This window comes from Corythoichthys intestinalis, chromosome 15 (genome assembly GCF_030265065.1).
Source record: "Corythoichthys intestinalis isolate RoL2023-P3 chromosome 15, ASM3026506v1, whole genome shotgun sequence".
In the NCBI taxonomy this organism is placed as follows: domain Eukaryota; kingdom Metazoa; phylum Chordata; class Actinopteri; order Syngnathiformes; family Syngnathidae; genus Corythoichthys; species Corythoichthys intestinalis.
In genome coordinates, this window is record NC_080409.1 from 24,130,800 (window position 1) to 24,153,479 (window position 22,680).

At 37.8% G+C, this 22,680-nt stretch overlaps 2 protein-coding genes across 6 annotated transcripts in view; one reads left to right on the forward strand and one right to left on the reverse strand.

Moving 5' to 3' along the window:
- The window catches only part of LOC130930894 (CAP-Gly domain-containing linker protein 4-like), a 66,860-nt gene extending 47,984 nt beyond the window's left edge, over positions 1-18,876 (reverse strand). Inside the window, exons 1-6 of one of the 5 annotated variants that reach the window (XM_057859173.1) lie at positions 18,810-18,876; positions 13,096-13,285; positions 10,799-10,938; positions 8,441-8,534; positions 8,150-8,311; positions 7,673-7,791 (exon numbers count right to left, since the gene is read on the reverse strand). In XM_057859173.1, the coding sequence (XP_057715156.1) occupies positions 7,673-7,791; positions 8,150-8,311; positions 8,441-8,534; positions 10,799-10,938; positions 13,096-13,222 (642 nt within the window). In that variant the 5' untranslated portion in view covers positions 13,223-13,285; positions 18,810-18,876. Of the gene's footprint in view, positions 1-7,672; positions 7,792-8,149; positions 8,312-8,440; positions 8,535-10,798; positions 10,939-13,095; positions 13,291-13,748; positions 16,016-18,809 lie in introns of those variants that run through there. The other 4 variants (XM_057859175.1, XM_057859171.1, XM_057859172.1 and 1 more) reach the window with 4 other exon arrangements.
- A 329-nt stretch (positions 18,877-19,205) lies between these two features.
- c15h2orf50 (chromosome 15 C2orf50 homolog) lies at positions 19,206-22,071 on the forward strand. Its single transcript, XM_057860300.1, has 3 exons — positions 19,206-19,546; positions 19,627-19,666; positions 21,869-22,071. The coding sequence occupies exons 1-3, from the start codon at positions 19,320-19,322 to the stop codon at positions 22,061-22,063; spliced, it is 462 nt and encodes a 153-aa protein (XP_057716283.1). The 5' UTR covers positions 19,206-19,319; the 3' UTR covers positions 22,064-22,071.
- The last annotated feature ends 609 nt before the right edge of the window (positions 22,072-22,680 follow it).

Below are 22,680 nucleotides of genomic sequence, written 5' to 3' on the forward strand. Positions count from 1 at the left end.
TCCTCGGTCTTCCAGTATGCTTAACTTTAACAACCTTGCCATGCTGTTTGTACTTGGTCCAGATATTTGATACAGGTGACTGTGAAGAGCCCACATCTTTAGCAACCATACGTGTAGCGTTACCTTCTTCAAGAAGTTTGATAATCCTTTCCTTGGTCTCAAGAGACATCTATCTTGTTGGAGCCATGATTCTTGTGAATCCACTTGGTCCAGCAGCCCTCCAAGGTGTGATAACTGCACGTTTTTTAACTGCTGACTAACGAGCGAATCTAATCTGAGGCAAGGGCCCAATTAAGGAAAGGAAATTGACTGGGTGTGTCTGTATTTTCTACTCAAAATTGAATGATTCCATACATATTTCTTCAGAATAGAGTGATTCTATATTTATTTCCCTGCACTTGCTCTACAAAAGTAACATTTACTGACCACCACAATGTTTTTTATTCATTTCTTTTAGTGGTTCTGTAGTAGTGTGAAAATTGAACAAAAAATGTACTTCAAATACAAAAAAAATGTTACGTAACATAAGCGAATTAAGTGGTGGTTCTGTGAGATCCAAATTTAATATTTTGTATCTCTCAGGGTGCAGACAATTAAAAAACCGTGTGGCATTTGCCAAGGCCCACAGCCTGTCAGAAGGATGGATGCTGAAAAAGTGGCAAAAGGTGGATTTTTCAGATGAATCTTCCATTGAATTACACCACAGTCACCACAAATATTGCAGGAGACCTACTGGAGCCCGCATGGAACCAAGATTCACTCAGAAAACAATGAAGTTTGGTGGTGGCAAAATCATGGTCTGGGATTACATCCAGTATGGAGGTGTGCGAGAGATCTGCAGGGTGGAAGGCAACATAAATAGTCTGAAATATCAACTAATCTTAGCTGCCTCTTACATTCCTAACCATAAAAAGGGACAAATTCTGCAGCAGGATGGTGCTCCATCGCATACTTCAATCTCTACCTCAAAGTTCCTCAAGGCAAAGAAGATCAAAATCCTCCAGGACTGGCCAGCCCAGTCACCAGACATGAACATCATTGAGCATGTCTTGGGTAGGATGAAAGAGGACGCATGGAAGACGGAACCCAAGAATGTTGATGAACTCTGGGAGGCACGCAAGACTGCTTTTTTTGATTTTCCTGATGACTTAATCAATAAATTGTATGAATCCTTGCCGAACCGCATGGATGCAGTCCTGCAAGCCCATGGAAGTCATACAAAATATTAAATTTGGATCTCACAGCACCACTACTTAATTCGCTTATGTTATGTAACATATTTTTGTATTTGAAGTACATTTTTTGTTAATTTTCACACTACTTTCTATAGGCAACAAAACTTTTGTCTTGCCAAAATTTGACCTTTATGTCTTCATTGAATGATAAATCTTTTTTCAGTGAAACAAAAATATTTTTGTACATTCAACATCATTTGGGAGGGTCTTAGCTTTCATATGAGCCATTTCTGAAACCAACTGAATAATTAAAAGTCAGGTTATTAGCAATTGTTTCTACAAAATGGATAAGCGACAAGACTTTTGTCAGGGACTGTATAGTATAACATGGAAGACAGTCAAGAGAGAAAGACATGTTAGAGGAAAAAAATATTGAATGTAGCCTTGGCATTACAAAGATCTGGACCTCATGCCTAAATTAAATGATCAATGAACATTACTGTCTTACAATTACATATTTCCACATGACTGGGCAAAGGTTACAATAGCCCTATTTGATGAAGGGACGAGAAAAAAAATTGTCAAGGAGGAAGGTCAAAAGGTCAACATGGACACAAAAGGAGCTGAACTGATTTCTGATATACATTGTAATAACAAATCCAAACATCCAACAATAACGACATTGTACAAAAAGACCCAACACCAAAACCACATGTTGGAAAATTTAAAAAAATCAAATAAAACGAAGGTTTTTGATGATTAGAGTTGTTGATCATAATTTTTTTTTAAAGTTTCTGTTCAAACAGTACTACCTATGACCAAAAGAACACCATACTCTATCAACAATGAGACCATGGTGGTAGCAGCAAACTGCTTTGAGGGTGGTTTTCTTCAGCAGAAACAGAAGCCAACGTCGATTTTGATATTCGGGAGGAAAAATATAAGAAAGGTAAGATAGAGAACTACTTATACAATTATGCATGGAATGCCATATATTCAGTAACTAAGAAAAAAATAAATACACTATAAAAAGTGTCAAAATATTTGCATTAGTGTAGCGACTATGTTGCTTTCAGACTGGGAATAAAATCCTACTTATGTAAACGCATTACAAAAAAGATTATGACGGCATGAAGGAACACAGAGGCTTGGAGAAGTGGCTAAAATAATTTATAAGGTGAGATTCAGCAAGTTAATGACAAAAGAAGTGCAGAGTGACAGCAGAAATAGAGGCAATTGGGTCACACTCATTCTTGCGCGCCGATTGTGCTCTCAAGTGTTTCTGTTCTCTTCCCCAAATTATAATTTCATTTGCTATAATAAAGGCCTAAAAACCTCAACTGCCTGATATACTAACCACCTCTCTCTATAGAAAGATTTTCAAAAGTATTTCCTCATATCAAACTGTCTCACATGGTTTATAACGTTTGCATACCAAATTAAATTAAACTAACAGTAGAATTGAAAAGAGGCGATTGCATTATTGTAGTGCAAAGTGCTTTAGTGACACCCAGTGGAGACTCTGGTAAATTGTTCAGAATAATGGTTACAGATTATAAAAATGAATTCCAAAAGGGATCAATTGTTGGCAACCTTAAATTTTATTCTACCTCAAATAAGTATTCCAAATCCAACTATGTTATAAACACAGATTACCGTAAATTTGTCTTGAGCATTTAGAAACTACTTAAGTATTGCTACAGTACAAACAAAAGACAAGCCACTATTACAACAGTACACTTAGGATGCAACACTTAAGTACAGAGAGCTATTTAGCAATGAACTATAAATATAGAAGTAGTGCAGGTAGGCGTGTAACTGAGGCAACCATACAGGGCACAATCTTGGTTAATGAAGAAAAAAAATGCAAATTTGTTGCAATAGTTTACAACACAACAACTAAAGTTTCAACTGTGTGAAAAAACAAACTATTCAACAAAATAAGTCACGTAAACAATAATTCTGCAGGGTCCAACAATACTGAAAAAGGTACTGAAAAAATAGGTATAAAAATAAGACCAACAATGTCTGTCTATTATGACAAATGGATGTCTCGATCAGTTCACGTCATTTTCAGAGGATCGGAATTAGGTAAAAAAAATATTGTCTTTTTAAATTGTATTTATTTACTTTTATTTTCAAGTATTAACGCTTTGACTGCAATAGAATCCATTTTGACAGGGGGGTTGGCAGCAATTGAATGATCGGAAATCGAGCCCGATCACAAAATTTTCAGAGGATCGGAGTCGGGTATAAAAGATTGGGTGTTATTTTTATTTTTAAATATTAACTCATTGCCTGTCATTGACAGTAATAGACGTCCAATCCAATTCAACAGCCATCGAACGATTGTAGCCGGCTGCCCATTCAAAAGAGATTGGATGCCTATCACTGTCAATGGCAGTGAAACATGATCTACCAATGCCAGCCTTCCCAGTTGAAATGGATTTAATGTAAATAGACAAGTTTCCTGAGTGAAATATGGGCGGCACCATCTTGGACAATGTCTGCCTCGAACTTCCGGTTTAGGAAAAACCTCATAAGTTGCGGTTGAAGTTAGCAGTGTGTTGACGAAGTTGAAACTGCGAAATCCAGCCAGAGGAACTCACGGAAATGGATTCAGCACGACATAGATGAGATTGTATGATTGTTCTTATCACTTCGTTGATCATTTGTGGACAAAATTTAAAAAACCTGTCAGCCTGTGTTGACGTGAGGTACAGATTGATAGGCTGGCCACTTGAGTGACCAAAATGAGGTGAAATTACAAATTATATTATATTGGCCGAATGCAGAAGTGCTGACACGGATTTTGTTGTTACAAGGAAATACTTCAAGGTATGTACCAATAAACAAAAATACTATGTTGTTCTTTTTTATTGCAGACATTGATCACAATAAAACATTTGGACAACATAATTCCATTTCTTGTTTTATTTAAAATTATTGGTGCATGTGCAAAACAGGTTAAGAAATCACAATTTTTAGAATTATTAGAAAAAATAGCATACGAGAATGTGATATCAGTCAGCAGAGCTCCGGAGTGGCTTGAGAGCTTCGCCAAACTTTGACCCGACATTACGCAGACCCTCGGTGGCATCCAGACGGGCTTTATCCCGCTTTCCTCCGTAATTCTAGCTTTATTAGCGTATTTGTAAGTTGCTGCAGTTAAAAAGCTCGTAGTTAGATCTCAGGATCGACCTGACGGTCCGCCGCAAGACGAGCTACCGTCTCCAGCCCCAGCCTCTTGGCAGCCTACGGGGAGAATGCACGCACCGTAGTCTCGATATGTCCATCAACGTACAGTAAGTGAGGCACATCACTCATCTTGCCTAACAACGTTTAACACCATAATTGTGTCATCTCCACGTACTGATTAGCAAAAGACTAGCAGCAGATACAGTAGTTGTAGTAAATAAAATTAGAGATCATCATAATTACAATCATCATCGTGATAACAATATCAAAGGCAACAAGTCATTTCATGCGCAAGATTTCAGCTTTAGTATTTTTTGAGTACCGGACACATGAATATGCAGGGATACCTTCCAAAACACAACCGTAACATTGCCAGAAAAATATTTTTGTGGTGGAACGAGCTTGGTTCCACATCTGCCTTCATGAACATGTTGTCCTCCCCTGTCGTGATGATGGCAGATGGATGCGGTATTTCCAAATTGTCTTTTTAACTCATTTGCTCCCAAAAACGTACAAATACATTCTATTTTTAATTGTTTCAGTGTCCCAAAGATGTATTTATAAGTCTTTTACATTTTTCTTTTTTTTTTTTTTTTACAAGAGACATCTATGGGTTCTGATTCAATTTAGCTCCAAAGCACAAAGCTGAAAATCCATTTTAAAGCAATAAAACTGGCCACTGGAGGGCAGTAGCACATTTGGTAAGACCCGCAACCCGATTCAACGGCAACGAACGGCCAGGCCGCACGGCCGGGGTACCGGCGGAAGACGACCTAATGGCATCCAGGATGCCAGGCGGCGGACGACCAAGCAGAACAACCTAGAGGACGCCCGGGATGCCAGGCGCTGGACGACCGAGCAGAACGACCGGGATCACCAGTGCAGCGGACGATGCCGTAGAGATTTTTTAAAAATCATCTTTATGAGACAGGCAGCGATGAGGGAAAAGTTTACCCAGCTGTCGCGGCCACAGCAGCATCATCTCTCAGTTAGTTATGTGTAAATAAATTGTTACTTTGCTATCAAAAGTGCTATTTGTCTTGTTGTTTATGTTATTTTGTAAAAGGAAAACATTATTCAGATGTTTGGGATGTAACTAAAGCAAAAAATAGCTGTGTTAAAGTCAAAGTTATGTTCGAAATGTATGAGTACACAAAAAGCTCAATTTCTCTGTTTTTTCATCAGAAATTGGAAAATTGCTCAAACTAAGCTATTTTCTAATGCTGATTTCTAAAGAATGGAAAAAGATATGAACTTCTTTTTTTTTCCTGCTGAAAGAAGAGTGCCTAATCTTTCTTTTGGTGGGTTCCATGTCTATATAGAAATAGAACAGAATTTTCTGTGGGCCTTGCAAAATCAGTCAAAATCCAGTAAAACGGCCGAGAGCGAAGGGGGTCGCACCGGTGAAAATGGCTGGGAGTGAATGAGTTAAGGGATTTTGATGAGTAATGTTACTCCAGCTCCACTGTTGTTTTGAATGGAGACATTCTAAAACGGAAGTTGCTTGCACACATAAGGAAGTAAAGCGGAAGTACCTTCGGAAACCTGTCTATAACTTAGTAGCAGTGAGTTAACAACTACAAACAACAAAACAAACCAGACGTGTAAGGACATAAACTTTGCAGAACAAAGAGAAAATGTTTAACAGCTGCAAAAAAGAAAAAAAAAAGTCAACAAAATCACAACCAAGATCATTCAATTCATCACAATGGATGACAAACGTTTATATTTTTGTAAAACAAAATATCTGATTATAATTTGTTTGCAAACTTATTTTGTGCCAACAACTGATTTGCAAAAAAAAAAAAAAAAAAAAAAAAAAAAAAAAAAAGTGAGTATCGGTATCAGTAAGTATCGGATCGGGACTCGGTACCAGCACATACTCAAAATCAGGTGACTCGGATTTAAATGCAAAAATATGTGACCGTGACATCCCTAATTACTGTGGAAATGGAAAGGTTGTAAAGCCTCATAAAAAAAGAACAAAAAAGTACAATCCAAGCAATGTGTTACTGTGAACACCTGTGATATCATGCAAATAGCGCTGACTTCCAAAATGTTATATGCTACTTTTAAGAAAGTAATGTTTCCCTTTCAGTACTAATTGTGCGGGGTGCGAGTCAGTGGCAGAGTAGACGTTCCCCAAACCAGAGATGGTGGGTTCGATTTCCTGCCCTTGGGACCTCGTCTAAGTATCCTTGAGCGAGCTACTGAATCATCAGTAGTCAATGAGGATATAGTGTCAAAGTGCTTTGACTGCCTTGAAGGTGGAAAGGCGCCATGCAAGTATAACTCCATTTCCCATTTAATTAAATGAAAATTTAGAACTAATTAAATGATTAGACAGACAAACTAAAATAGTTTATGAATACTCTCAGCTCTGCAGCGTGATGAATGAAAATATATAATTTGCTTGATTTACTAGGTCATAAATAGAAGACTTGGCTTTTGGTTGGTTGGTCACAGTTTTATGATGCCAACTTCAGTTCTGAAGAGCATGGATCAGCATTTTCTATGTTTTACAGCAGTTTAAAAAAAAATTGTTCCATGTTTAATAGACTGTAATTTGAATTACAAACAAGTAGACCAGAAAATACCACTCATTGAAATACTGTACAGTCATGTTTATGAGTTCTAGGAAGATACAAATTGCTCCAATAAAGATGCTACACTTGTGATCAGAATCGAACAAGATTATTACTGGAAATGATAATTCTTTGCAATTATTCTGGCTTATATAAATTATTTTTTTATTATAGGTAACTTAAATGAGACAGATTCATGAGTTTGTTTACAGTCATATCGTAATGTTCGCAATTTAGGCGAAGGTGAAGTCTTTGAGCACTGTGCCTGTGACATAAAAAGTGATGTTGTATTTATCTTTTTTGTGCACTTATTTCATCCCCCTATTTTCATTTTACATCTTTCTGAAAATGATACGGTGTGCCTTATTGTCGCGAAAATACAGTAAATGGATAACATACTTATGCAAAAATGGCAGTATTGTATAGCATTTGTATGTTCATCTTTATTGATCATTAGCATATGGTTAAACATTTTGGACATCAGCATTTACACTTTTTAATGTGTTTTTAATAAGAGCTCTGTGATGTTCACATAGTAACATATTTGTGCACGTTTCTTGACCACCAATTTGTAATAACGTCTTGATTTTTAATAAAGACATGGTAATTTGGAAAAAAAAAAAACTTACAGTAATTGGTTTTCAAGATAAGTGTTACTTGCAGTCCTAATAATTACAAAATTAGATTCTGAGGAAAAGGAAAATTGTAGCTTACTTTGAAAGCAGGATTGGCCCCCAACTCCAAGAGACATGAGACAGCTGACATACACAGGTTAGATGCAGCAATGTGCAGAGCGGTGCCAAAGTCAAAGTCACTACACGTTGCATCAATATCTTAGAAAAACAGACACGATGGGAACAAATTAAAAATTAATTCTTTAATTTTGTGGCTTTTCTACTTATTGATTACATTGTAATATATGACTTCCAAAATTGCCAAGTCACCACCAATTCAAAGATTGACATGAAAAATAATTAAATGTCTTATGGCTCGTCAATATATTTAAATGGGGTCTAGTTGGAGAGTGTAAAATTGTTGGGGTTTTTTTGTATTACAAAGTAGAAGACACATTTCCTACATAAATGCTCTACAAATATTCTTATTGACAAAAATAGGCATATCAAAGCGTGTTTGCAAGGGAATATTCTTGTTTTGAAAATGAAATCCACAACAAGCCCTTCCTCTGCTTACCTCCTGGCTGAGAGGCCTGCAATACCACACGAATAAGCTGGGGTACATCAAAGTAGGCAGCGTAATGCAATGCCCTCATGTTAGTCCATCGGGAGCGGAGGTTAGGATCAGCTCCCAGGGCAATAAGCTGGCGGGCAAAACCAGCAGCTGTATCTGCATCACCTAAAGAAAATGAAATTACAAACACAAGCACAAAAAATACTTTTGAATAGCTGTGGTTTTCACGACATACTGTATTGTGTACTACAATTAATTTTCTATGATATTTGAGACGCAGCAGTCAATACTAACCAATGCCTGGAGCCCCAGCTTTGCAGCAATAGTGAAGAAGACTCATGTCTGTCAGACCATCCCGATCATTTACACCACAACCCCTGTTTAGGATCTGGGGGGAAAATAAATTCAAAAAACACTACGGGGATCCTTCGCTACATCACACTTCAAACTGCGCTCTCAGTCTATCAAAGATTTTTTTTCAATTAAATAATAAATAAATAAATACAGTATTTTATTTAAAAATGCCAAGCTATATGCATGTGTACATGTACAAATTATTGTTTTTGTATATATATGTATGTGTGTGTGTGTGTGTGTGTATATATATATATGTATGTATGTATATATATGTATGTATGTATGTATATACATATATATCATTAAACCATAATTATAACATTTGCATTGTTTAAAAAACATTTATTAAAATATACATGTAAGGGTTTTTTTTGTTTTGTTTGTTAGTTAGTTTTTTTTTTTTTTTTTAATTATTATACTTTGGGGGAAAACATGTCTTATATGTATCTCTTTCCAATTCTGTTAAATCTGAATAAATACATTGAACACCACAATTAAAAAAAAAATTTTTTTTTAAGTAATTTAGTAAGTAAGTAATTCTATATATTCTATATAATAATTCTATCTAATAAAAAGTAATTCTACTTCGCTAATTTTCCATTTTCCCAGGGGGCGGTCCCCATTATCTGCGAAAAATGAGGGAACATTGTAGTTTTGTTTGTTTGCACAATAGTTGTTTTACGAAATTTCCGGGTTCGCAGCGAGTCAGTAACAGGCACACTTTTGCAAATAATACAATGTTTAATATAGAAAAAGGAAGAAAACAAGAACAATGACGCCAGCGCTAGATTGCTTCTAAAATCCCCGCGCTACTGTTAAAGCACACAAGAACAGTCAAAACTCTTACCGATTGATAATCGGGCAGAAAGCCTACGCTCAGTAGAGTTGCAGAGGAATACAGGCGTAGTTGACTCTTGGGTGTTCAGAAAGGCTAAAACAGTGTTCAGCGGGTTTTTAAAATGTACCATATTTTTTTGACTAAAAGTCGCACCTGAGTTTAAGTCGCACCAATCATAAAATGCCCAACGAAGAGGAAAAAAATGTATATAAGTCGCACCGGAGTATAAGTTGCATTTTTGGGGGAAATTTACTTCATAAAATCCAACACATAGAACAGATATTGAAAGGCAATTTAAAATAAAAATAGAATCCATGCTGGATAGGTGTACAGTATGATAATGTTACATGATGCATGAACAACAAAATGCGAACGTGGCCGGTTTGTTAACATAACATAGCTATTAAGAATTATTCAGACAACTATAGCATAAATAACATGCTAACAAGTTTACCAAAACATCAGTGTCACTCCAAAAGACCAAAATAACATGTGAAATGTTATAATAATGTGTTAATAATAGCACACATAAGTCGCTCCAGAGTATAAGTCGCACCCCCGGCCAAACTATCAAAAAACTGCGACTCATAGTGCGAAAAATATGGTACTTATTTTTAGGTATTAACTCATTTGCTGCCATTTACGGCGATAGACGTCCAATCCATTTTGACTATACTTAACTCAAATTGGCCTGGATGTCAATCACTGTCAATAGCAGCAACATATGATCGCTCGGTGCCAGGCCTTCCCAGTTGAAATGGATTTGATGTCTATAACTGTAATTGACAGTGAATGAGTTAAGGGCTACAAGCAACAAAATAATCCAGAAGGATAGTGCAAAGAATAATATTAATATCTAACTTACGTTTTATAATATATTTTTACAGTTTTTACGGTCATTTTCAATTGTCAATTGAAAAAGATTTTACAAATTTTTTTCGCTGTATCGACCCAACTCACTGTGGTCCATTCATATGGCTATAATGTTGGGATAGCTTAGTTCAAATTGGGAAAATACTGTAAGACATTTTGATGTGCTGATTCTCAAAATTAGGTGACTCGGCCCCATATGCAAAAACATGACTGAGACATCTCTTGTTTTGCCATAATAGTAACATCTAGTTGTCCTATTGCTACTATTACACTAGTGAGCTGAACTATCTTACGAGTAAAAACAAAGATTGTATCGAAACAAGGCACAATTTCTCAAAGGAAACATTGAATAAACAAGCATGAGGATATAGCAGCTGCTCTAACCCTGAAGACGAGTGCTTGCCCATAGAGTTCAATCCAGCTATTTACACCTCTGCTTGTTTTAATGGGTATTACTGTTTACAATATATTCCAACAGTGATCAATATAATCTATAAGGCAAACAGAAGTACACAGCACAATATGCTTTGCATATATATATGTGTCTTGCTAATGCAGTTGAAAAGGCCTTTAATATCTATCACCTCATTGCCAATCAGATCAATGTTCTTCTGAACTTGGGGAACCCATTGCCTCAGGACAGCAAACAGTTCTGGTATTGTGGTGCTGGGCTCTTCCAGAACCTCCCTGCACTGTGGCTCGCTGGGGTCAAAGAAGGAGAATTCTGCCCATGGTGAGTGGAAAAACACAAACACAGGCAAATTTAAGATTTTTTTTCATCTTCTAAGGCCATTTTTTGTTGTTGTTGTTGTTTTTTTGTTATAAAATGCGTTACAACCTACACCGAAGACAATAAGTGTCTTAAAAATGAGAATGGACCTTGCTGTGGCCTCCTGCATCACAATTAAACACAAAAGTAGAGGTTCGCCTGCGCTGCTATCAACTTCCAAAGTATAAATGAAAGTCTGCTTACTGTACAAGTTCAGCAGTCCTAGACACTACTTAAAATGTAATGTTGCATGACTTTTGGCACAGTTCTCACACTGATTTCCCTTCCTGATATACAGTGGGGCACATTGTTTGATTTTTTAAAGAATTTATTTTTTATTAATTAATTTTTCATTAATTAGAGTGGAAAATAAGTATTTGGTCACCTACAAACAAGCAAGATTTCTGGCTGTCAAAGAGGTCTAACTTATTCTAACGAGGTCTAACGAGGCTCCACTCGTTACCTGTATTAATGGCACCTGTTTTAACTTAGTATCGATATAAAAGACACCTGTCCACAACCTCAGTCAGTCACACTCCAAACTCCACTATGGCCAAGACCAAAGAGCTATCAAAGGACACCAGAGACAAAATTGTTGACCTGCACCAGGCTGGGAAGACTAAAACTGCAATAGGTAAAACGCTTGGTGTAAAGAAATCAACTGTGGGAGCAGTTATTAGAAAATGGTAAACATACAAGACCACTGATAATCTCCCTCGATCTGGGGCTCCATGCAAGATCTCACGCCGTGGCGTCAAAATGATAACAAGAACGGTGAGCAAAAATCCCAGAACCACACGGGGGACCTAGTGAATGACCTACAGAGAGCTGGGACAACAGTAACAAAGGCTACTATCAGTAACACAATGCGCCGCCAGGGACTCAAATCCTGCACTGCCAGACGTGTCCCCCTGCTGAAGAAAGTACACATCTAGGTGCGTCTGCAGTTCGCTAGAGAGTATTTGGATGATCCAGAAGAGGACTGGGAGAATATGTTATGGTCAGATGAAACCAAAATAGAACTTTTTGATAGAAACACAGGTTCCCGTGTTTGGAGGAGAAAGAATACTGAATTACATCCGAAGAACACCATACCCATTGTGAAGCATGGAGGTGGAAACATCATGCTTTGGGGCTGTTTTTCTGCAAAGGGACCGGGACGACTGATCTGTGTAAAGGAAAGAATGAATGGGGCCATGTATCGAGAGATTTTGAGTGAAAATCTCCTTCCACCAGCAAGGGCATCGAAGATGAGACGTGGCTGGGTCTTTCAGCATGACAATGATCCTAAACACACAGCCAGGGCAACAAAGGAGTGGCTTCGTAAGAAGCATTTCAAGGTCCTGGTGTGAACTAGCCAGTCTCCAGATTACAACACCATAGAAAATCTGTGGAGGGAGTTGAAAGTCCGTGTTGCCCAACGACAGCCCCAAAACATCACTGCTCTAGATGAGATGTGCATGGAGGAATGGGCCAAAATACCAGCATAGTGTGTGAAAAGCTTGTGAACAATTACAGAAAATGTTTGGCCTCCGTAATTGCTGACAAAGGGTACATAACAAAGTATTGAGATGAACTTTTGGTATTGACCAAATATTTATTTTCCACCATGATTTGCAAATAAATTCTTTAAAAATCAAACAATCTGATTTTCTGTTTTTTCCACATTCTGTCTCTCTTGGTTGAGGTTTACCCATGTTGACAATTACAGGCCTCTCTAATATTTTCAAGTGGGAGAACTTGCACAATTAGTGGTTGACTACTTATTTGCCCCACTGTAACCTACCAATTTTCTACACAGTAAAGATAAAATCTAATTAGTTTCTACATACAGTAAAATATCTTAAGATTCCATTACAATAAAAAAATTGAGGAAAAAAAATATCAAAGTGACTGTAAGTGATTTTATCTTCTTCATTTGCACTGCAACAAATTATTTGATTTCTTACTACATTTCGAGGAGGTCAATTTTTGTTTCATCAGTTCAGATATTTTTTCAGCAGTGTTACTCAATAGGAAACCAATATTTTATTGTTCTGTCAAAGAACTCATTTCAAACTTTCTAAAGAGAAATCATCACGAGTATGTGTGTGCATTTATACATGCTCTCACCACAGTCGTCAGGCATTGGTGCAGAGGCCACCTGGTGGATGACTGGCCGTTGATGGGGAGAGCATGTAATGAGGCATCCCTGGGTAGCATCTTCCTCCACAGATGCTAAAACATCCTCCTTTGTCATCTCCCTCTCAGGGCCAGGGGCTGGAAAGATATTAGATGCCCTATTCTTAGACCTTAAGTAGGTCTAATCTCAAGAAAGCAGAGAAAACACAATTGGCAAAGCAGTATGGCTCCTTTGCTTCATGTTTCAGGTAATCTAGTAATTTTAGAATAAGATTGGGCCATTGCGTTGCTTTTAGCATTACACACAAATTTACAGAATAACTTTAATACTAACATTTGGAACAAAATAGTACCAACGCATGGCCGCTTAGTTACCAAAGCTACCTTGAAAGAATAGGAAATGTGTATATGTATATGACCACATATGATATACAAGTGAAATACATAAATTGTAAGTGAGCACTTTTAGGAAATATGTCGATTCAGTGTGAGTTTATGAGAAACTACTCATCTGAAAAGTCAAAGAAGGTAGGAAGTCAGAAAGATTACATGATGTATAATGTAGAAGGTGGCATTTTAGGAACACACACAGAACAGAAAAAAATCTGAAAGACAGCACGGACATCTTCCTGAGTGACACTCACTGTCATTTTTCGCTGTATCCTCAATCCCCCTCGACTCCATAAGAGTATCTTGGTTAAAATAAACTACATCAAGAGCTGATCTTACAAACTGTCTTTCTCTAAAACACTATGTAGTGTGCACACGCCAACTATACAACCCGTCCTTCCGATTAAATCCCACTAATCCCCTGACTGCCTTCACTATTTGCAGGCTGCTCTCTTTCCAGACCTGAGGTGTTCTTACCACTAATGTTCCATGTCAGGAATGTCACTCTTACTTCCCGCTGTACTGTGCACTGTGACCCTGCTGCCAATTTATGTCACTGGTCAACCACAATGGCGAGAATGAGGCGGTGTAGTGTGACAGTGTTAACAAACAGAGGCCAGAGATGGGATTAGGAGACCAGAACACACTGGTATAAATCTTTAGAAAGAAGCGTTCATCTTAATACATGTACATATCTCTTTCTGGATACATTACACAAGCGTACATTGAGCCTTAGAGTAGTTTCATTGAGAAAAACAAAGTTCAGAGGAAAAGCAGGTGGGTGCCTCTCACTCGTCACAGTAAATCAGGATATATTTTTTTAGCATTACACCTGTGCATCCCTGCTTGATGCTGTATTTGACTATGGTCGGTAGGTGAGTAAGACAAACAAGCACTCATGCACACATTTACACTGGAGGAGAGTTTGGTATTAAGGTTTTGGAAGGTGGAAGGAAGCTGGAATACCCGGATAAAACTAATGGAAGATTTAAACGCAGGACTTAAAGGGGATCCACGGATAGAAAGACTTGTAGTTCTTAAAAGATAAATGTTATTATGAGTTAAAATAATTTGATATTGAAAGTGTTAGGTTTTGTGTTGGTTTCTCCTAGTGTGACTTGTCCCTGTGATTGCCCATTGCTTTCACCTGTGTGTGTTCTCCCAGTGTATCCTGCAATCTGCATCCACCTGTGTTACCCAGCTGTTCCTTGACTCGTTACCCTTTGTCTGCGTGTGTATTTAAGCTCCCAGTTTCTTTTCAGTCCTTGTTGCGTTATTGTCTATGTCTGTCTTTGCCAAAGTCAAGACCCGTCCAAGCCCTCGCGTACCTGTCCATCCGTTTAAGTAAGTTTTGTTGATCCATAGTCCTTTTGTTTGTACTTTGTGATTTTTGTTAGTTATTATTAAAACGTTTTTTGAGTTCACTGCCTCCTGCCTTGCATTTTTGTTTCTCTGCTTTTGGGTTCACACAACCTGCCTGCCCGCGCATTCCCTGACAGAAAGCCCTATTGATGTTTTCGTTTTTATACAATTTGTAAAATTTGTTAAACTAGTAGGTCGCCATTGTTGTTGACGTCGCAGGGCGGTGACGTCACATGGTTATGCTGCCGGGCTTCCAGAGTATGATTAATGAGCATGACAGCACTGTCGATATTTCACAAAACGAGCAGCAAAAGCAAAATGAACCGGAAAGACAGGATGAGATGAGACCAGGGGGAAAAAGTGTTCTGCCAAAATGTGCTACACTGGCAAATTTGACACCCAAAGTACAACCATGCTTGTTTTGTTTAGATGAATACAGAGAACATAATAAAGATGCATTAAGAAAATACTTAAACGTAGTAGTATCAAATAAGGGTGGTTTAAATATGCTACGTGATTAATGTGGTCAACAGATCAGCAATCTGCTTTAAAACTACAAGATAACACAATGCTTAAAAGTAAGAGAGGAAAACACATGCAAAAAGTATTTTGAGGCAATGAAAAGGTAATAAAAGACTCAATAAATTACTACTATTGCCAAGAGTAGTGCTACTCATTTCACCAATGAGACGTCGCAACATAATCACATGACTCCATTACGCCAATCAGACGCACGCTTGCCGTTCTATGATTACGCAAGCCTGTTGTCTTTAAAGCAACGAAACAAATGAAGTATTTTACATTGAGTGCTGCCCTCACCATGAATCAAAATCACGGATTTAAAACTCTCCCAGTCTTTATTTGGCACCGATTGACCACGGAAAAACTGAGATATGATCCTTTTAATTTCACAACAGTAACTATGAAGGACTACAGTATTCACTACTCAAACTAGGAACTATTTTCTGCACTAGAGGGCAGGGCACTCATACTCTTTGGACGAATAATGCTTTATTACTGTTTATGGGTTTTTTTCATTATTATTATTCCTTTGGCTTAATGTGGTTATGTAATGGGTTTTTGTACAGTATCATTATAACAACAGTTCATACAGATAAGTTCGTGCTGAGAGAGAAAAAATGCCATTGTTTAAAAAAAAAAAAAAAAAAAAAAAAAAAGCAGTTACTCAAAATGTTACTCATTACTTGAGTATTCTTTTCACTGGATACTTTTTTACTTGAACTACATTTTTTGGATGACTACTTTTACTCTTACTTGGTAATATTATTTTGAAGTAACGCTACTCTTACTTGAGTAAAATTTTTGGCTACTCTACCCATTTCTGCTTATTAGAGCCCACAAGTCTTTAAGTCCCTGGTTCCAAGGGCGTAGGTTTGCATAGGGACGGTAGGGACATAACACCATTAACTTTTCAGGATGTTCAAATTGTCCCCACCAACTTTTAAGCAACCTTATTTGCAATACATAATGGATTCAGTTATATAATAATAATTATATGATAAAAATTTTGATTATCTTCACATATGTTGTAAAGATAGAATACACCCTACCATTATTGAGTGAATTATTTTCATTATGTTCAAACATAGATTTTTCATTTGCTGAATGTGAGGTTCATTTTTCCCCCTCAAACGCATGTTTGATTGGCTGATGACTTGTCTGCCCCCCACACCTCCCACACACACAGCCTCCCGGCACACAGACACGCGCACACTCACACAACCCCGACAGATTCATGTTGGCAACATGCCGCGTCCTCTGCCCCCTTAAAAGAGGATCAATATTAAAAGTTTTTCTCAGCCAGCAGCAGCCACTGCAAGTAATGTAAAAAGACGGCAATGTTGTGGAAGTGGTGAACACACCACTAATTTTGCTACTGAAAGTCGAACCTGCAACAGAGTTGGCATACCAACTTGCTAACCTGCAAAACAACTGCCGTCAAGCCGGCCTCCACAAGGAACAATGAAGTCAAACTAGCCATCGCTCATTTGGATCATTATTTGCATTACATGCATTACGGTAATGCAACACAGTGGCTTCAGAGTGCAAGTCCCTTCATTTAAGAAAAAAACAAATAACGGGGCGCGATTAAAGAATGGGTCCACTTCAAGGGGACACTGACACGAACATGAATTGGTATGGGAAAGAAAAATCGAGTATTGGGCTAGTCTGGTATGGTTCAGATGTAGATCGGTCCTTGGACATCTCATATTTTATCACTTTTATGTTACAATAATTCAGTTTGAGTCTTGAGGTGCTCCAGTGTCCCCCAAAAGTGGAACCATTCTTGGAAAGTTCCCTGTTTTTTTTTTTTTTTCAATAAAGGGACTTGCACTTTAAATGGTTCTTTGGTAGTTTTTGAAAACAAAGGTTTGAACTGAACAGTGTTTCACCTGAATCAATACGCATGAAAGTTATTGTAAGTCAATATTTATTTTGCATTGATCCAAGGGTGTAGATTTGCATAGGGACAGTAAGGACATAACACTACCAAGTTTTCAGGATGCTCAAATTGACCCCACTAACCTATGAGCAACCTTATATGCATTATATAATGAGTTCAGTTCTACAGGTATTTAGATTGTCTAACCATAATGTTGTAAGGACAGAATTGACCCTACCATTATTAAGTGAATTATTTTCATTATGTTCAAACTTACATTTACCCCTTTTCACTTGCTGAATGTGCCGCTCCCCCCCCCCCCCATTGCATGTTTGTTTGGCTGATGATTTGACCCACCCTCGACATACACACAAACATGCACACTCACACAGCCCCGATAGAAATACATGACGACAACATGCTGCCCCCTTCGAAGACGAGGGTTATTAAAAGTTTTTTGTTTTTTCGGCCAGCACCAGCCACTGCAAGTAATTTAAAAAGACGCCAATGTTGTGGAGGTGGGAAACACGCCACTAATTTAGCTACCGAATGTCCGACCTGCATCAGAGTTAGCATAACATTATACTGTGTGAACTTGCTAACCTGCAAAACTCGAGTAGGAATCTGCTTAGCCTTAGAAGTGTTGCGCAAAAAGTGTACATGCAGGTTATGCTGTTTTATCGTCTCTATCAATGTTGAGACCAAACCTAAGGCCTTGCATTGATCATCATCTCTTATCTCATATTCGTGAGAAATGTGGCCCTGATCCCTGTTCAATAATCTGTTTGGTTTCATTAATGTCCCGTCCCCATCAAAAAGTGTACATTCAGTTTATGCTGCTATATCGTCCCTACCAATGTTGAGACCAAACCTAGGCCCTTGCAAGGTTCCCTTTAAATGTGCGACAGATTTGCGCCAACCTCTACCACAATGTGCGATGTTAAAACAGTTTTTACATTTCTTCATAATTCAACATGACTCACTTCTCAGTGACAAACAATTTTGACACATTTTCTGATCATCAAAAGTCTAAAGTTGCTCCACCCACTTTAGACTTCATTTCTTAAATAAAGGACAATTACTGTATATTCTAACATAAATATGAGTGCGTACTCTTACACCAATTAAAGCGTGAAACAGCCTTTAAAATGCGCTCTTTTTTTACTAATTGTACTCGAATTTTTATCGTTTATCTCCTGTCAAACGACACACGTGTGCCATGATCTCAGAGGGATGCTGGACCGTTGACATTAGCGGGCTAGCATGATTTAAGATGCTGACTAAGCCTGAATGATGGCACTGATGCCACATCACGTTTTACGTTTGTCGATTCAGTGAAGTGTAATTAATCAATAGCCACCACTTGTATTAGGTTTCATCACATTTATTCAAACATAACAAAATTAGTCAAATATTCCAATTTGCACCTGAGGTGTACAGTTTCGCTCAAGTATTGGGCCAATCCTTCATAAAGAACGATATAAAACACACGTCGAACAAATTATTTTGTACAAAGACGTTGCGTAAAATATATTTTTTAAATTTTTACCTGAACGCGGTAGCCTCCGTCATGCGTAATACTGTACTGTCAAGTATCTTGTTTGTACCAAGACAGCTAGGAAACATCCGGGTTTTGATGTCAGACTTCAAAATAAAAGTGAACAGTTTTACATTTAACGTACATTTTTAATACGCAGTTAAGTAATCATTATTGTATTAATAAACTACATATAAGCAATTTAGTAATTTTGATGATTTAGGAAAAAGCATGTCCGTGGTTACCCATTTTATTTTAAATTGTTAGTAGGTCATCTAACCATGCAGGGTGATTTGGAGAGTGTCATTATAGTGTATTCATGTGTATACACTGCCAAAATATACGAAGTGTAACAACCAGTAATGAGTCCGTTCTTAGTTTCCATGGAAACAAAAACACGCAGAAGTAGGAGCAGTGATTTGATCCGCTGGTCATCTGACCTGAAATGACCGCGTAGGGCTGCAGTAACATTAAAATTCCATGCGGCTCTAGATAAATCGATCGTGTTTACTCTGGAGCGAAATGGAATTCGACAATTTTAGACGCGCGTCATCTGCTGGCTACAGGCTACCAGAGCGAACGAAAGCTCCCAGGCCAATAACAAAGCTACCATCTTCAGGCAAAAGTCTGCCGAAGGTAAGAAACGCGACCACGACGCCTACGCGAGACGCAGACGCGAGTGATCCAGTCAAACAAGACCAAGCGTGGAAAGAAATGGTGTGGAGTGAAAGGAGAGCAGTGAGGGAATGGTAAATTTACTTTCTAATTTGGAGTTACTATTACTTCCATCGATAATAAACAGTACATGATAACAACTTTTCATTCACAGGGACAGGAATTGGAGTTTCCTGCAAAATTATGATCAGTTGGTAAGTCTGTTATTTAAATAAATTGTCTCTGCTAAAAGATAAATCTTCACTTGTCAGCTTTTTTTTTTTTTTTTTTAATTTTTTTTCTAGACATTTCTATTTTTTGCTTTTTCCTCTCAGTGTTTTAAAGCGTTTTTTTAATTCTATGTAAAACTAATGTAATTTATTATTAGTAATATTATGATTATTATTATTCAATCCTCCTAGGCAGAGGTGTCACGTCCCATTAGGCAAACCAGGCAATTGCCTAGGGCCCCCAGCCAGCAGGGTCCCCCAGAGGGCCAACAGATTTAGCACACGCAGCTTTACTGCGACAGTGCCAGTGAAAGCCTTGTGTCCGAGTTCCCTGAAGGGGCCCCTTCACTCGCTCTACATTCCCCCCATATATTTTTTTTTGGGGGGGGGGGGCTGTTCTCACTGTTCTCACCGTATTATGGGATATTTAAACCACATGATATTGACTGGTAACACTTTATTTGACATCGGCGTCATAAAACTGTCATAATTATGACATGACACTGTCATGAGCATTAATGAATATCATATAGGCTAGCTTCATACCACAGGTCTTAATGCACAAATCCGATTTTTTGTCATATGTTTTTTTGGAGTGCCCGTTCAGACTGCCTTTGTCCATTGAGCCCGTTGTAGTATCACGCATGCGCACTAATTTGCAGTCTGAGATGCTCTGACGAAAATTACCCGCATACACAGGGGCATCAAAACAAATGACCACACATGCTGGCTCAACGTCATTCAAAGGTGATCATATTTTGATTTCCAAAAAGAGGAAACAAATAACAGACATAAATAATCCCTGTTTAATCTTATATTTAAAGTTCATATGGATTGATAGCATGCACGCACTGTCCGTTCATGACACACACACATACGGACAATTTGCCCCGACTCTCGGCCGTGTAAGCAATCTTGAAATATTGGTAATATGGAGCAGAGAGAAAACCGAGCATTCTCAGGCTTATCCTGAACCCATTCTATCTATTTATGACTGTTGTCAAGCCCGACCGTTCCCCAAAAGCCGTGTTCAAGGCAAGCTAGGCGCTAACGGACAGCTGCACCGCTACCGTAGCGCCCTGTTTCTCTTGCTCTTTGCTGGCGTAATTTCTGCATGAATTCAGATTTGGGAGACTTGACAGTTCACACCGCTGCCACATTCTGGTAAAATGTGGCCCAGATCAGATTTAAACCACATACCAAAGTGACCCAAATCGGATTTGAAATGGTCCACTTCTATGTGACTTGTCATGTTCAGACCGTCAAGTTAATGCCTCACTTGAGTCGGAAAAACACGGAAAAAAATTGGATTTGCACATTAAGACCTGCGGTTCAAAACCTTACCTGGAGGTGAGAGCATAATTAAAGACGCCATGATTTTAACGAGATATTATCGCATACTTACCTCTTTTCAATCCAAAAACTCCATGTAGCATGTATCACCGAGCGTCAAGACACAGTTGTGAATGGCCACAGCCGGATTTTTTGCAGATTTTATGGGTGAAACATGGTAATATAACAAGGGTCGCGATGCAGAAATCGCAGACTTAAAGGAGTGGTCGAGATTTTCATATACTTACCCTTTTAAACGTTTTTTTTTTCAATTTTTCTTTGTTTGGACCGATTATCATCAAAATATTGGAGAAAATGCAACAGTAACAAAAAAATACAATTAAGCGATAGTTATGAAGTAGATATTCGTGACTTTTTTACAGACGCTAATTTATTCATTACGACGTAATTTGTTTAAAAGTTTAAAAATATGCGAGTGAATAATTTTTCAAAAGTGTTTTTTTTTTTTTTTTTTTAAACTAAATATTAGACATCGGTTAATGATTCTTAGCTGAAAATGACAGACATTTCGAATAATAAATACGATTACTTACATTCTTTTTATGGCTAGGTTGAAACAAAAGCGGTCGCGCGACGTCTGTAAACAGGGGTTTTTTAGGGTAAAACGGACAAATTAAAAATAGTTCGGGGGCTTAATGCACCATGAATCTGCTATGGCAGCATATAGACATATTGTTCTATCAAACACAACAGTTGTTTTGGCTTAAAATACAGCAGTTTCTTTTGAAGAGGAGTGAGAGAGCAGAAACTGCTTTTTCAGTCTTGTCTGTGTTTTCCGTCATACTCAAATATTATTGTATTTTTATTATTTTTTCATCCGCTGTCTGTTTCTAGGGAGAGCTGAAGCCAGATGAACCTTCACCTGGCAATTCATCGCCCCTTTCAGGTTGTTCCCCCAACACCACAAACCAAATATTTGGAAGCCGATTGTCGACGCCACTGGGACGTGAACTAATTAGACTAGACAAGCTTTTATCTCGGTCTAGGAACTATAACAAATGCAAACAGGATCCAGAGATGATGTCATAGAATAAGTTGGAATATTACAATACTTACTTGGTCTATAGCTGTGTTTCATGATAATATGACCTAAGAATGTAAACTTGTAATACAATAAGAACAAGACATATCTATTAATTGTCTTGGAAATTATGTTCTCCTTGTTGTGACTTAAACATAATTTAACAGTAAGATCAATAGTAGCCGATTCACACCGATGTCTTTATTGTTATAGCCTACATCTACTCCTTTTGAATGTGTTTTTGAATTCCTGTCTTAGGTTTGACATATTTTCGGGAATCCAAGCGTAAACAATATGATGTTTCTTTTGTTTACTGTATTGTTTTTTTTTTGCATTACGTTCAGTATCATACTTTGTAAAAACATTATTCATTTCTCTTCCAAAATGAATTTGGAATAGCTTAAATGTTAATATTTTCACCTGTTGATATATCTATAGCGAGTGCATTGTGGTGGACTTTCAAAAACGCAATTTTAAAACCTTGCACAGTCTGCTGTGTAGTATACGGAAGTGAGCGTGTGGTCGTTTACGGAAACAATTTGCATAAAGGAAGTAACTGGAATGGGACTTCAAAATTAAAAACCTTCCTCGCAAAATTGCTCCAAAACGCAGTGAATAAACCAAT